The sequence below is a fragment of the Theropithecus gelada genome, chromosome 7b, assembly GCF_003255815.1.
Source record: "Theropithecus gelada isolate Dixy chromosome 7b, Tgel_1.0, whole genome shotgun sequence".
In the NCBI taxonomy this organism is placed as follows: domain Eukaryota; kingdom Metazoa; phylum Chordata; class Mammalia; order Primates; family Cercopithecidae; genus Theropithecus; species Theropithecus gelada.
The window spans coordinates 51,154,379-51,169,237 of NC_037675.1; the positions used below are offsets into that span (position 1 = coordinate 51,154,379).

General features: G+C 40.5%; 1 protein-coding gene across 2 annotated transcripts in view; it reads right to left on the bottom strand.

Annotated features, from left to right (window-relative positions):
• The window catches only part of NEMF (nuclear export mediator factor), a 70,758-nt gene that overhangs the window by 33,603 nt on the left and 22,296 nt on the right, over positions 1 to 14,859 (bottom strand). For both annotated transcript variants that reach the window (XM_025391164.1, XM_025391162.1), the window contains exons 11-16: positions 14,785 to 14,847; positions 12,209 to 12,286; positions 11,914 to 12,122; positions 11,483 to 11,674; positions 11,165 to 11,228; positions 8,784 to 8,872 (exon numbers count right to left, since the gene is read on the bottom strand). In XM_025391164.1, the coding sequence (XP_025246949.1) occupies positions 8,784 to 8,872; positions 11,165 to 11,228; positions 11,483 to 11,674; positions 11,914 to 12,122; positions 12,209 to 12,286; positions 14,785 to 14,847 (695 nt within the window). The remainder of the gene's footprint in view (positions 1 to 8,783; positions 8,873 to 11,164; positions 11,229 to 11,482; positions 11,675 to 11,913; positions 12,123 to 12,208; positions 12,287 to 14,784; positions 14,848 to 14,859) is intronic.

A 14,859-nucleotide genomic window follows, 5' to 3' on the forward strand; every position in this document is an offset into this window, starting at 1 on the left:
CGAATGGAGGGACCAGCTGGAGCTGTGGCAGAGGAACATAAATTGTTAAGATTTCATGGACATTTACCAGTTCCCAAACAATACTTTCATAATTTCTTACACCTGTCTTACTTTTTTTTTTTGAGACAGAGTCTCGCTCCGTCACCCAGGCTGGAGTGCAGTGGCACAATCTCGGCTCACTGCAAGCTCCACCTCCCAGGTTCACGCCATTCTCCTGCCTCAGCTTCCCAAATAGCTAGGACTACAGGCACCTGCCACCATGCCCAGCTAATTTTTTGTATTTTTTTTAGTAGAGACATGTTAGCCAGGATGGTCTCGATCTCCTGACCTCGTGATCCACCTGCCTCGGCCTCCCAAAGTGCTGGGATTACAGGCATGAGCCACCGCACCCAGCCCTTACTTTAATCTCTTAATCCTGTTATCTTCGTAAGCTGAGGACGTACATCACCTCAGGACCACTGTGATAATTGTGTTAACTGTACAAACTGATTGTAAAACGTGTGTTTGACCAATACAAAATCAGTGCACCTTGAAAAAGAACAAAATAACAGCGATTTTCAGGGAACTAGAGAAGACAACCATAATGTCTGACTGCCTGCAGGGTCGGGCAAAATAGAGTCATATTTTCCTTCTTGCAGAGAGCCTATAAACGGACATGCAAGTAGGGAAGATATCGCTAAATTCCTTTCCTAGCAAGGAATATTAATAATTAATACCCTGGGGAAGGAATGCATTCCAGGGGGGAGGTCTATAAATGGCCACTCTGGGAGTGTCTGTCTTATGCAGTTGAGATAAAGACTGCAATACGCTCTGGTCTCCTGCAGTACCCTCAGGCATATTAGGGTGGGGAAAAAACTCTGCCCTGGTAAATTTGTGGTCAGACCAGTTCTCTGCTCTTGAACCCTGTTTTCTGTCGTTTGAGATGTTTATCAAGACAATACGTGCACTGCTGAACATAGACCCTTATCAGTAATTCTGCTTTTCTCCTTTGCCTTGTGATCTTTCTTGGACCCTTATCAGGAGTTTTTGATTTTGCCCTTGTCCTGTTTCCTCAGAAGCATGTGATCTTTGTTCTCCGTTTTGCCCTTTGAAGCATGTGATCTTTGTGACCTACTCCCTGTTCTTGCACCCCCTCCCCTTTTGAAATCCTTAATAAAACTTGCTGGCTTTAAGGCTCAGGTGGGCATCATGGTCCTACCGATATGTGATGTCACCCCCGGCAGCCCAGCTGTAAAATTCCTCTCTTTGTACTCTTTCTCTTTATTTCTCAGCCGGCCGGCACTTATGGAAAATAGAAAGAAACTGTTGAAATATTGGGGGTGGGTTCCCCCAATACATTTTTAGACATAGCACAAACTGTTCTGCATATTGCTTTTTTCACCTAAAAGTACATTTTCTTCATTGCTGAATGGACACACTACAGTTACTTAACCATTCCCCTATTGATAGTAATGAGGTCTGTAAAAAGACAAAGATATAGGGACAAAAATAATGGAAGAGAAAAATCAAAGATGTATTTTGTAATCATCCTAGTAAAGGAATGTACAGCCAAGAAGTTAATAAAAAGTAGTCAATCAAAAGGCGGCAATAATGAAGACAAAAGAGGACACAGAATAAATGGGACAAGTAAAAAGCAAATAGTAAGATGGGTAGATTTAAACCCAAATATATCAGAGATTACATTAAATATAAATGCATTAAATGCCCAGGAAAACGGCAAAGACTGTCAGACTGGAAAACAATGACAATGATACATATGATGCTCCTTTAAAATACAAGGATGGAAAGGCTGAAATATAATGATGAAAAAAGATAGGCCAGGTGAAGTGGCTTATACCTGTAATCCCAGCACTTTGGGAGGCCAAGGTAGGTGGAGCACTTGAGGTCAGGAGTTTGAGACCAGCCTGGCCAACATGGTGAAGCCTCATCTCTACTAAAAATAGAAAAATTAGCCAGGCATGGTGGCGGACGCCTGTAATCTCTGCTACTCAGAGGGCTGAGGCAGAATTGCTTGAACCCAGGAGGCAGAAGTTGCAGTGAGCCAAGATTGCACCACTGCAATCTTGCACCACTTCAGCCTGGGTGACAGAGCAAGACTATATCTCAAAAAACAAAAAAAAAAAAAAGAAAGAAAAAAGATATACCATGTAAACACTAACCAAATGAAAGCTGAACTAGTTACACCTGACAAAGAAGGAAAAAATAATTACAAGTTAGAAGGACATTTCATTAAAGTTGATAGAAGGCTCAATTCATTAGAAAGATATAACAGTTACATAGTTGTATCATCGAATTACATTGTCTCATATATAAAAAGCAAAAACTGGCAAAAGTAAAAGGAGAATGGACAAATTCGCAGAAGAATATTATAAACTTTCTGCCAATATATTTTAAACTTTAGACAAAGTCTTTAAAAAAAACACTGTTTACCAAAACTAGGAAATTTGAACAGTCCTTACATTTACTAAATAATTTGAATCTGCAATGAAAAGCTTCCCCAACGAAAACTCCAGGACTACTCAGCTTCACAGGTGAATTTCATCAGATATTTAAGAACAACTGAAAAAGGAACACTTTCCAACTTGTTTATGACACAATATGACCTTGATACCAATACCCAACAAGAACATTATAAGAAATGATAATTACAGGATGATCCTATTCAACAACAGAGATGTCAAACAAAACAGAGAGAGAGAGAGGAGACAAATACAACCAAATTTTGAAAGCTGGAAAACAAATGGACAAGTGATCAGACTTAAGAAGCTGAATCCTAAGCTAACGGTGAAAAAAGCAACAACAAAATTTACAATGTAAAACTCATAAAAGGCTAAACAAATGGCAGCACAAACACTTAAGGAAGTAAGAGTTTAAGATGGGAATGAAAACAGGAGGACTGGCTGAGAGTCTGTTCAAGAAGCAGTTAGTTCCACATACGTTCTTCCCAGTTAATTCCTGTTCCATTTCCTAACAGAAGGCCAGAGGTTAATTTATCTAGAAAGGGTATAAAGATCATCTCTGGACAAGGGTAAATGTGGCACAGCTATATAACCAGAAGTAATATATGTAAAACACAGCAAATAAGTAAATGAATTACTGGATCCTGAGACTCTCAGTCTATTATTTTCACTGGGCTCCCCAAATGCTGCAGCAGCCAGGTCTTCACCTTACAAGCAGGAGAGAAAAAGAATCTTTTCCGGGAAATGAGACTAGCTCAAGAGGAAAAGGGCTAAAGACAATGAAGATTCTACACAAAATGGCCAACACAGATCATTTCACAAGCCCAACCACCCAGGGAACTTCCAGTCAGCATTTTAATACCCTACCATAAAATGTAAAACATTGAACAGACAATCAAGGAGCACCAGACATTAATGAAAGTCTCTAATGTGAAAGCTGGAGATAAAAAGCAACATTTTTTAAAAAGTGCCTGTACTCCCAGCTCCTCAGCAGCCTGTGCGACAGAGCAAGGCTCTGTCTCCAAAAAAAAGAAAAAAAAAAGAAAAAAAAAAGAAAAAAAAAAGAGGGTGCGGTAGGGCTGATGTGGGTATGTCAAAAACAAGTTACGGTAACCTAACATGAGTAACTATAGACATCCAATATATGGCACAAGGAATACAGTTAATAACACTGTATTATATATTGGAAATTTGCTGAGAGTAGATTTTTTAAGTGTTCTTGCCACACACACGAAAAATAGAGTATGTGAGATGATGGATATGTTAATGTGCTTGACTGTTTCATTTCATTACGCATATGTATATAACAAAAACATACTATAGACCTTAATCTCTAGACCTATAGATCTCTTTTTTTGAGACGGAGTCTCGCTCTGTTGTCCAGGCTGGAGTGCAGTGGCACGGTCTTGGCTCACTGCAACGTATGCGTCCCAGGCTCAAGTGATCCTCCCACCTTAGCCTCTCAAGTAGCTGGGACTACAGGTGTGCGCAATCACACCTAGCTAATTTTTGTACTTTCTGTAGAGACGGGGTTTTGCCATGTTGCCCAGGCTGGTCTCGAACTCATCTCAGGTTATCTGCCCGCCTATGGCCTCCCAAAGTGCTGGGATTACAGGAGTAAGCCACTGCACCCTGTCTTTACAGAAAAATCTTGAAAAGCAGAGAGTTCTGAATGTTGATGTCCCTGAGACAGAGCAATTGCATGTACCCAAAGTCTGTGTGTTTTCGTCTGTGAGCATCTGGTCCAGTGCCCTCCCTTCACTTGCTCCAAGGGTACAGGATGTTGTGATAACCATTAGCTAATTACCTTTGGGAAATGATTTCAGAGCATTAGAGTGCTATTTCAGCCATCTATTTGCTTTTTTTTGAGACAAAGTCTCGCTCTATTGCCCAGACTGGAGTGCAGTGGCACGATCTTGGCTCACTGCAACCTCCGCCTCCCAGGTTCAAGCGATTCTTCTGCCTCAGCCTCCAGAGTAGTTTGGTCTACAGGCACAAGCCACCACACCTGGCTAATTTTTGTATTTTTAGTAGAAACGGGGTTTCACCTTATTGGCCAGGCTGGTCTCGAACTCCTGATCTCATCATCCACCCACCTTGGCCTCCCAAAATGCTGGGATTACAGGCATAAGCCACCATGGCTGGCTCCCATTTCCTTTTGTTTCACAGCAGGCAACTGTCTGTTTGTTGAAATGACATATTTGATCCTTTTTTTTTTTTGAGATGGAGTCTTGTTCTGTTGCCCAGGCTGGAGTGCAGTGGCCGGATCTCAGCTCACTGCAAGCTCCGCGTCCCGGGTTTATGCCATTCTCCTGCCTCAGCCTCCCGAGTAGCTAGGACTATAGGCGCCCACCACCACGCCCGGCTATTTTGTGTGTGTGTGTGTGTGTATTTTTTTAATAGAGACAGGGTTTCACCGTGTTAGCCAGGATGGTCTCAATCTCCTGACCTCGTGATCCACCCGTCTTGGCCTCCCAAAGTGCTGGGATTATAGGCTTGAGCCAGCGCGCCCGGCCCATTTGATCCTTTTTAAGGCTCAAAGAAAAGTTAACGAATATCTTTTGAGTTTGGTGCCACGACAGAGTCATTCCTCAAAGCTGTCAGCACTTATGCGCTGTCCTCTGGTATGCATGACTGCATGACTTTGCTTAAGTTCCTTACCCTCTCTGTTTTAGATTCTGAAAGTATTGTATCAAGAGGTAATAATGGGCTGGGTGTGGTGGCTCATGCCCATAAGCCCGGCACTTTGGAAGGCCAAGTAGAGTGGATCACTTGAGGTCAGGAGTTTTGAGACTAGCCTGGCCAATATGGTGAAATCCATCTCTACTGAAAATACAAAAGTTAGGCATGGGGGTGCACACCTGTAGTCCCAGCTACTTGGGAGGCTTAGGCAGGAGATCCCTTGAGCCCAGGAGGTGAGGGCTGCAGTGACCGAGATTGCGCCACTGTACTCCAGTGTGGGCAACAGAGCTAGGACTCTGTCTCAAAGAAAAAAAAAGTAATAATGGCAGGGCCAGGCATGGTGGCTTTTGTCTGTAATCCCAGCACTTTGGGAGGCTGAGGTGGGAGGATCGCTTGAGCCCAGGAGTTCGAGATCAGCCTGGGCAATACTGAAAGATCCCATCTCTACTAAAAAAAAAAAAAGAGGTAATGGTGGCTCCCTTCCTCTCATTAACACACTCCAGGGATAAAAAGGATGACAATGTCTATGTGTGTGATAGATTGTGGAAAGACTACCACCATGTTAAGTGAAGAAAGGGAGTACATCTGCTGAACAGATTAACTTCTGGTCTCCAATCAGTATGTGTGGTGGGGTAGGGGGACTGCATGACTTTAACTTTTTGTTTTTCAGAGGTCTAGCATTATTGGAGTCCCCTTAATTTTTTTTTTTTTTTTTTTGAGACAGAGTCTTGCTCTGTCACCCAGGCTAGAGTGCCTGGATCTTGGCTTACTGAAACCTCTGCCTCCCAAGTTCAAGCGATTCTCATTCCTCGGCCTCCCTAGTAGCTCGGATTACAAGCATCCGCCACCACACTCAGCTAATGTTTTTTGTAATTTTTTTAGTAGAGATGGGTTTTCACCATGTTGGCCAGGTTGGTCTCGAACTCCTAACCTCTAGTTATCTACCTGTCTTGGTCTCCCAAAGTGCTAGGATTACATGCGTAAGCACCACTGCACCCAGCCTAAATATATATAATTAAATAAAATTTAAAAAGAAACAACTTAGAGAAGACAGAGACTTGCAAAAAAGAATACTAAAAAAATTTAATACATCAAAACTATTCTCAGAGAGCTAAAAGAAACTAAAGCAGAAACGTATTTATTTTTTTAAAAAGGTATATTCCAAGAACCAAAAAAAGTCCTCTCTTTTTTTGCCAGGAACACTATGTTGAGGAGAGAGTTCTTAAAATTAAAAACATGATAGGAAGTAATAAAAAATTCAGTGGAAGGATTTGGTGAAAGATAAAGCTGAGGAAACTCCCAGGATGTAGAGCAAAATGATAGATTTGATAAGAGAAAATACAACAAAATTGCAGGACTGGTCTAGGGGGTCCCATATCTTAAAAACAAGATTTCCAGAAGGAAAAGAAAAAAGAAAGCAGAGATCAGGCAGTTTTTCAAGAACTATTTCCAGAAAATGTCTCAGAACTGAAAGTTTCTGAATTAAAATAGCCCACAAAGTATCCAACATAATGGATTAAAACATCACCACCAACCCCAATTGTAAAATTTTGAAAAATTTGGAGAAAAAATTGGGAGGGGAGAAAATCTACAAGCTTGTAGAAAGGCAAAAACAAGTTTCATATAAAATCTCAACTATCAGCCAGGTGTGGTGGCTCATACCTGTAATCCCAGCACTTTGGGAGGCTGAGGCGGGCGGATCACTTGAGGCCAGCAGTTAGAGACAAGCCTGGGCAACATGGCAGAAACCTTTCTCTACTAAACATACAAAAATTAGTTGGGCATGGTGGCGGGCACCTGTAATCCCAGCTACTCAGGAGGCTGAGACAGGAGAATCACGTGAACCTGGGAGGCGGAGGTTGCAGTGAGCCAAGATCATGCCACTGCACTCCAGCCTGGGCAACAAAGTGAGACTCTGTCTCAAAAAAACAAAATAAAAAATAAAATAAAATATCAACTATCAAAATAATACCAGATTTCTCAAGTTACTGTAATGAAGCAATACCTTTAAAAGTCTGAGGAGGCAGGGTGTGGTGGCTCACGCCTATAATCCCAACACTTTGGGAGGCTGAGCCGGGTGGATCACGAGGTCAGGAGTTCGAGACCAGGGTTGGCCAGTAAGGTGAAACCCCATCTCTACTAAAAATACAAAAATTAGCTGGGTGTGGTGGTGGGTGCCTATAATCCCAGCTACTCGGGAGGCTGAGGCATGAGAATCACTTGAAACCAGAAGGCAGAGGTTGCAGGGAGCCAAGACTGCGCCACTGTACTCCAGCCTGGGCAATAAAAGTGAAACTCTATCTCAAAAAAAACAAAAAAACAAAAAAAAAGGTCTGAGGAAAACGTATTTTCATAGTAGAATTCTATATTTAATTTTTTTTTTTTTAAGAGATGGGGTTTGGCATGTTGCACAGGCTAGTCTCGAACTCCAGAGGTCAAGAGATCCACCCACCTCAGCCTCCCAGAGTGCTGACATTACAGGAATGGGCCACCATGCCCAGCCCAGTCAAACTATAAGAGTAAAATGTTTTATACATTGGAGACCTCAAAAACTTTGCCTTCTATACACCATTTCTTGTGAAACTTCTGGAACACACACTCTTTCAACCAAGAAACAGATCCAGAAAAGAGTTTCCAAAACAGAGAAGGTAAAAATAACTTCCAAGATAACAATAAAAGGAAATTATGTGATGCTTAGAGAGAACCAATCTAAAATTAAGTAAGTCAAAAAGCTACAGGAGAGACTTCTGGCCTCTGCAAGATAATATTGATTGAATTCCAATGTGTCTGAACACACTTGGAAGATAATATTTAGATAAATTAGTGATAAGAACAAAAATAAAAAGCTAATGAAATGACAATTAGTAACTTCAGGGAAGATTTTTAAAACTGAGCAAGGAAGGAAAAAGAAAACAGAATTCTATGTGGGTCAGCTATAACATATAAATTATATGACTAATTTAAATATTTATAATGATGCCAATGCTATTAATCTTGACAAAACTATGCTGTAACTGTGTGTGTATGTAATGGAACACAAGTGGAAAGAGGGAAATCCTCATCTTTCCCAGCGGGAAGTTAGTAAGAGTGTAAAACAGAAAAATTAAGAAGCAGCAATATAAGCACACTACTAAGATAAATAAAGGCAAATACCAAAACAATCAACTAAAAGACCTAAAAGTAGTTTTCTTCAGAGAGCAGGCAATAGGAGTAAAGGTGAGGAACTAGAGAGCTAGCTGAGTGCAGAAACGTATGCCTGTAATCCAGCACTGAAGCTGAGACAGGAGAATCTCTTGAGCTTAGAAGTGTGAGACCAGCCTGGGCAACAAACTGAGACCCTGCCCCTACAGAAAATTTAAACATTAGCTGGGCACGGTGCCATGTGCCTGTAGTCTCAGCTACTTGGGAGGCTGAGGTGGGAGAACTGCTTGAGCCCAGGAGGTCAAAGCTACAGTGAGCCATGTTCACGCCACTGTATTCCACCCTGGGTGACAGAGACCCTGTCTCAAACAAACCAACAAAAAATTGCAGAGCTACTGGTTTTGTAACAAGCTTTGTAGAACTGTTTGACTTTTCTAAACAATGTGCACGGATAATTTTAATAAAAACAAAAACTAAATTTGAAAGAGACAGAACACTTACCAATACACTTTTCTTGCTTTTTGAATAGAAGTAACAGTCTGAACTTCTTTTAATGTTTGCTTTGTTTTCTTTTCTGCTGATTTGAATGCCTATTTATAGAAAAGAGTTTTAAAAATAATTTGCTAAGAATTTATTTAAATAACACCAAAGTAAATAACGGGGCAAGAAATTTTTTAAATGTCACAAAATGGCACAATCTACACACACACACACACACACACACACAAATATGCATACTTGAAAGTAATAAATGAAAATATTTTTGCCTTAAGTATTAAAATAATCCAAACCAAAGAATTACTATATGAAAATATTTGCCCAAGACCTACAAATTAATAAATACATTGTCATTTTCTAGATACTGAGTACCTATCATGTGCTAGGTTCTAGGCTAGATGCCATTAGAGATACAAGAGTGAACAAGATGGACAAAGCCCCCACTCCCACCCCACTAGGTCTAGAAGAGACAACTATTAATCATATAATCCTTTAAATAAACATATAATGGTAAGTGCTTCTAAAGATGCTATACGAGTATAACAAGGAAACCCGATTTATATTGGATTATGGTCAAAGAAGGTATCTCTGAGGAAATGACATTTAAGCTGAATCCTCAATGACTAATGGGGTTATCAGGCAGAAAATAGGAAAAAGGGTATTATAAGCAAAAAGAAAAAGGACCAGCAAGCAGTAATCAAGGGAAAAATGTCAAGAAATGAGGCTGAAGCAGTAGAAAGAGGGCCAAGTCATGAAGGCCACTCATTTAACAGCTATTAAAGTGCCTATTCTGTACCAGGCAATATTCCAGGGATTGGGATGCAGCAACAAACCACACAAAGATTCTACTTTCATGCAATCTATATTCTAGAGGGAATCCAGAAAAAATAAACATATGTTGGGCTGGGGGGAGTGTTTTTCAAGAAAAAAATATGGCAAAATAAAGACAGAGATTCAGGGTGGTACTATCGTCAGCAATGAGTGGTCAAGGAAAGATTCTGTGATTAAATCTCATTTAAGTAGATATGTAAATGAAGAGAGGCGTCAAACTGAAAATTCCAGGTAGAGAGAACAGCAAGGGCAAAGACCCTGAGAGTGGAGCATGTGCCATTTTTTATGAACAGCTAAGATCCCAGTGTAGCCAGAAAGAGTGTATGAGAGGACGAATGCAGGTGATGCGGTCAGAGGGGAGCAGGTCTCCTGTCCTTGAAGGATAGGAGAAGGGCTCTGAATTGTATTAAGACAGGAAGCAACTGGAAGATTTTGTCCAGAGAGAAAGGACTTCACTTTTGATTTATTTATTTTAATATATTTTTTGGGACAGAGTCTCGCTCTGTCACCCAGACTAGAGTGCAATGGCATGATCTCAGCTCACTGTAACCTCCATCTCCTGGGTTCATTTGATTCTCCCACCTCAGCCGCCTGAGTACCTGGGATTACAGGTACCCGCCATCATGTTGGGCTAATTTTTGTATTTTCAATACATATGGGGGTCTCACCATGTTGGCCAGGATGGTCTCAAACTCCTGGCTTCAAGTGACTCACCGGCCTCGGCCTTCCAAAGTGCTGGGATTACAGGCGTGAACCATCACATCCAGTTGAAAGGATCACAACGGGCCTACATGTGGTGGCTCACACCTGTAATCCCAGCATTTTGGGAGACCAAGGGTCAAGGCCCGAAGCGGGCAGATCACCTAAGGCCAGCAGTTTGAGACCAGCCTGACCAACATGGCGAAACCCCGTCTCTACTAAAATTACAAAAAGCAGCTGGGCGTGGTGGCGGGCACCTGTAATCCTAGCTACTCAGGAGGCTGAGGTGGGAGAATCGCTTGAACCGGGGAGGCAGAAGTTGCAGTGAGCTGAGATCAAGCCATTGCACTCCAGCCTGAGCAATAAGAGTGAAACTCCATCTCAAAAAAAAAGGGGGGATCACAATGGTGGTTATGTGGAGAACAGATTGTAGTGGGAAAAGAGGAGAAGGAGAGAGACCCAATAAGACACTACTATCATAGTCCATGTGAACAAAGAGATGATAGGGGACTGACCAGTGGAAATAATGAGCAGTAGCTAGATTCTGGCTATACTTTAAAGAACCAAAATGATTTACTGATGGATTGCATGATTTATGGGAAAAGAGTCCAGGATATCACAAACGTTTTTAACCTGAGTGAACAGAAAAATGAAGGTGCTATTTACTGAGATGAAGAATGGGGGAGGAGCAGACGTGGGGGGAAAAAATACTGGAAATACATACATTTAAAGCAAAGTTAAGTTTGAAATATACTTCTGAATTAGAAAATCTCATTTAAACAGAAGAAATAATTATGTCCATTAAATTAAGCAGGCAAAAACAACTAACATTCACTCTAAGAAATACTCAGTACCTTCTCAGCAGCTTCAACTGTTTTTTGTGTCTTCTTAGCAGCATATCTCTTGTGATCATAATACCTAGAAAAGCACATTTCTCTTAAATTTTAAGTAAAATATGTATTCTTTAGTTTTCTACTTAGTTCTAACTTTACAAATTCTCAAATTATACAGAACAAATCAGAACAAACTGTATAATTAACAAAACTAAGTTTAAAAAAGTATTTCCACCCAAAAAAAAGTATGCATATACAGGTGAAATGTAAAAGTTTTTTTAACATCCTTAATTTACTGCAGATAATACTTGGCCTAAAATTTAAAGTTAAATGACTTACTTTTTGGCATTGGCATATGCTGACAAGCTGAGATCAACATCTACAAGTAAGGGCTTATTTTTCTGAGGCTTCTGCAGCTGTTTATTCTTTTGTTTTTTCTTTTTTCCTTTTGGTGGTTCAGTTTCATTTTTTTCAACACTGACGTCACCATCAACATCATCATCTTCCTCCTCTGATAACAAGTATGGATTTCTATTAAAAATATTCAATAGTATTTCACTAACGTCAATGACATCACTTTTTTTATTTTCAATTTTCTTCTTTGATAAAATTATAAATGGTTTACAGTACTGACAGTTTCATTATTTAATCTAAATTAGTTTTTTCCCTTTCTCTGAGAATTTGAAAATATGAAGAAAAAATGTTTAATACAGTGAACAATTAACAAAATAAAGACAAGCATTAACTGCTTGACTAGGAGTCAAACTTACCTTAGCAGCATTGTAACATGATTTGTTTGTAGTTTTAATTCTTTGATTGCACTTGCAACAGGGTCTCCTTGAGCCTGGGCTTCTTTCACAATTAACCCAATTTCTGTCCAATCTATCTGGTTAGCTAAAGCACTTCGAACTACCTGAATGGCTCTGTCAACTATTTGTAGGTTCATTTCTATGAGCTCTCCTTTCAGTTTGTCTATTTCCTTAAGAAACAAACCACACACATTTACTACATTGTCAGTTAAAGTTAACATTTTTGAAAAAGCACTGAGAAAGCCAAACATAATACCTGAGCCTGCTGAAGAGCTTCCAATCTGTTTTCGTGATCCTTTCGAACATTATCTAATTTCTTCAATGCTTGTTTTTCCTTTTATTGGCAAAACAGATTTTTTAAAAATTAGATTTCTCCTACCTCATGACACTCCTCTTTTACTTCCCAACACTCACTATCCTGACCCCATCTATGCTGTTATCTAGCTGGCTAAAGTTCCCATAGTCTACCACCCTCAGCCGATCCCACTACAACGAGTTCCATGCCCCAAAATTACTTCTCCTGTCTCCCTAACTCCCATTCCCTATATAGAAAGGTACTTTGATTACAGGTTACTGTGTATATAAGATACGCCCTTAATACCCCTGGCATTATTCAAACAGGCAGAAATCAAGACATTTTTTCCTATGGCACAAAAGTAAAGTTTTGGAGAACAAATTCTTTATTTTTTTTTAAATAACAGAGACAAGGTCCTGCTATGTTGCCCAGGCTGCTCTTGAACGTCTGAGCTCAATCCTCCCACCTCGGCCTCCCAGAGTGCTGGGATTACAGGCCTGAGCCACTGCACCTGGCAGGGAATGAATTCTTAAAGAGCATAAACTACTAAATAACTTTTTATTTTTTGCTGCTTTTGATTTTCTCAGAACTATTTCCAGTATTTTACAGAAGCTTTTTCCCGTAAATTAGTAAGACAGGCTCATGGTAGTTATTTGACCTTCTATATGGCATTTTATCATATATAATCTACATTTCAAGGTTATCAATTTGGGGGCAAAATTTCTAACACTAGTAATATCATCAATTAGGCCGGGAGCGGTGGCTAAAGCCTGTAATCCCAGCACTTTGGGAGGCCGAGATGGGCGGATCACGAGGTCAGGAGATCGAGACCATACTGGCTAACACAGTGAAACCCCGTCTCTACTAAAAAAAATACAAAAAAACTAGCCAGGCAAGGTGGCGGGCGCCTGTAGTACCAGCTACTCCAGAGGCTGAGGCAGGAGAATGGCGTAAATCTGGGAGGCGGAGCTTGCAGTGAGCCGAGATCCGGCCACTGCACTGCAGCCTGGGCGACAGAGCAAGACTCTGTCTCAAAAAAAAAAAATCATCAATTAATGAGTATTTAAATGCTAGATGAAGTATTTAAATGCTAGACGAAATATTTTTTAAAATTTAGATAGTAAGAATGGTGACTATTAAGACACCCATAAAAACATAGGGTTCAGTTTACTAGCCAAAGTGCTGACACCATGTGGTAATTACATGATGTATATAATTCATCTGACTGGCCTACCTGCTTTGAAACTGTGCTATGATTAACTAACTTTTTTTTTCTCTTTTGAGACGGAGTTTCGCTCTTGTCGCCCAGGCTGGAGTGCAATGGCATGATCTCGGCTCACCGCAACCTCCGCCACCCAGGTTCAAGCAACTCTCCTGCCTCAGCCTTCCGAGTAGCTGGGATTACAGGAATGCACCACCATGCCTGGCTAATTTTTTTGTATTTTTAGCGGAGATGGGGTTTCTGCATGTTGGTCAGGTTGGTCTCTAACTCCTAACCTCAGGTGATCCACCCACCTCGGCCTTCCAAAGTGCTGGGATTACAAGCGTGAGCCACCGTGCCCGGCTTATGATCAACTAATTTTTTAAAACTGAAGGAGAAGTGGTACAGGGATTCAAACAATTTGATTTTTTTTTTTTCTTTAAGACAGAGTATCACTCTGTCGCCCAGGCTGGAGTGCAGTAGCACAGTCTCAGCTCACTGCAACCTCCGCCTCCCAGGGTCAAACAATTCTCGTGCCTCAGGCTCCTGAGTAGCTGGACTACAGACACCCATACCACACCCCGCTAATTTTCGTATTTCCAGTAGAGACGGGGTTTCACCATGTTGGCCAGGCTGTTCTTGAACTCCTGATCTCAAGTGATCTGCCCGCCTCGGCCTGCCAAAGTGTTGGAATTTACAGGTGTGCGCCACCGCGCCCAGCCTCAAATAATTTGAAATTTTTGCACACATATTTTAAGACTACTTTTGAAAAAATCAAATCCCCTTCAAATCAAGAGTGACTATTAACAACTTATGAAACTGTTCTGCAGCAAATGCTCTAAAAACATGGTTAAATACGCTGGGAAAATACTGTACGTCACTTCTTTTGGAGTCATGATACACAGAAAACATATTGAGACCTAGCTTTAATGTCCATTTAAAAAAGAAATAATATAATGATAAACAATATCTCCTCCTCTGGCCTATTTAAAATCTCCCTAGAACAGTATCTCCTTAACAGTAATGTTTTGAGAAGCTTTGGGTTGTTCTGAACAAACCACATTAAGGTGTAAAGCACAGGCCTCACCTTCCCACTGTATTTTCCTTTTTTTACATAATACCTGAAATACTCATGAAACAAATGAGGACATACTTTTCAACAATAAAATCCCCCATGGACCTTCTTCATAAACCTCTATCACAAATAAAGAGGCAGGTCAGAGAGTTCCTGTACTACTTCTTACACTCTTTCTGAAAGGCTACCCTTTCCTGTATCATCTACCCATCAAACCACTGAAGATTACCTGGTTTAATATGTGTTTTTAATAATACATACCTGTTGTAAAGCTTTCAAGTCAATTTTCTGGCCTTCTATCTTGGAATAAAATTCATCCACGGCCTTATTAAAAAA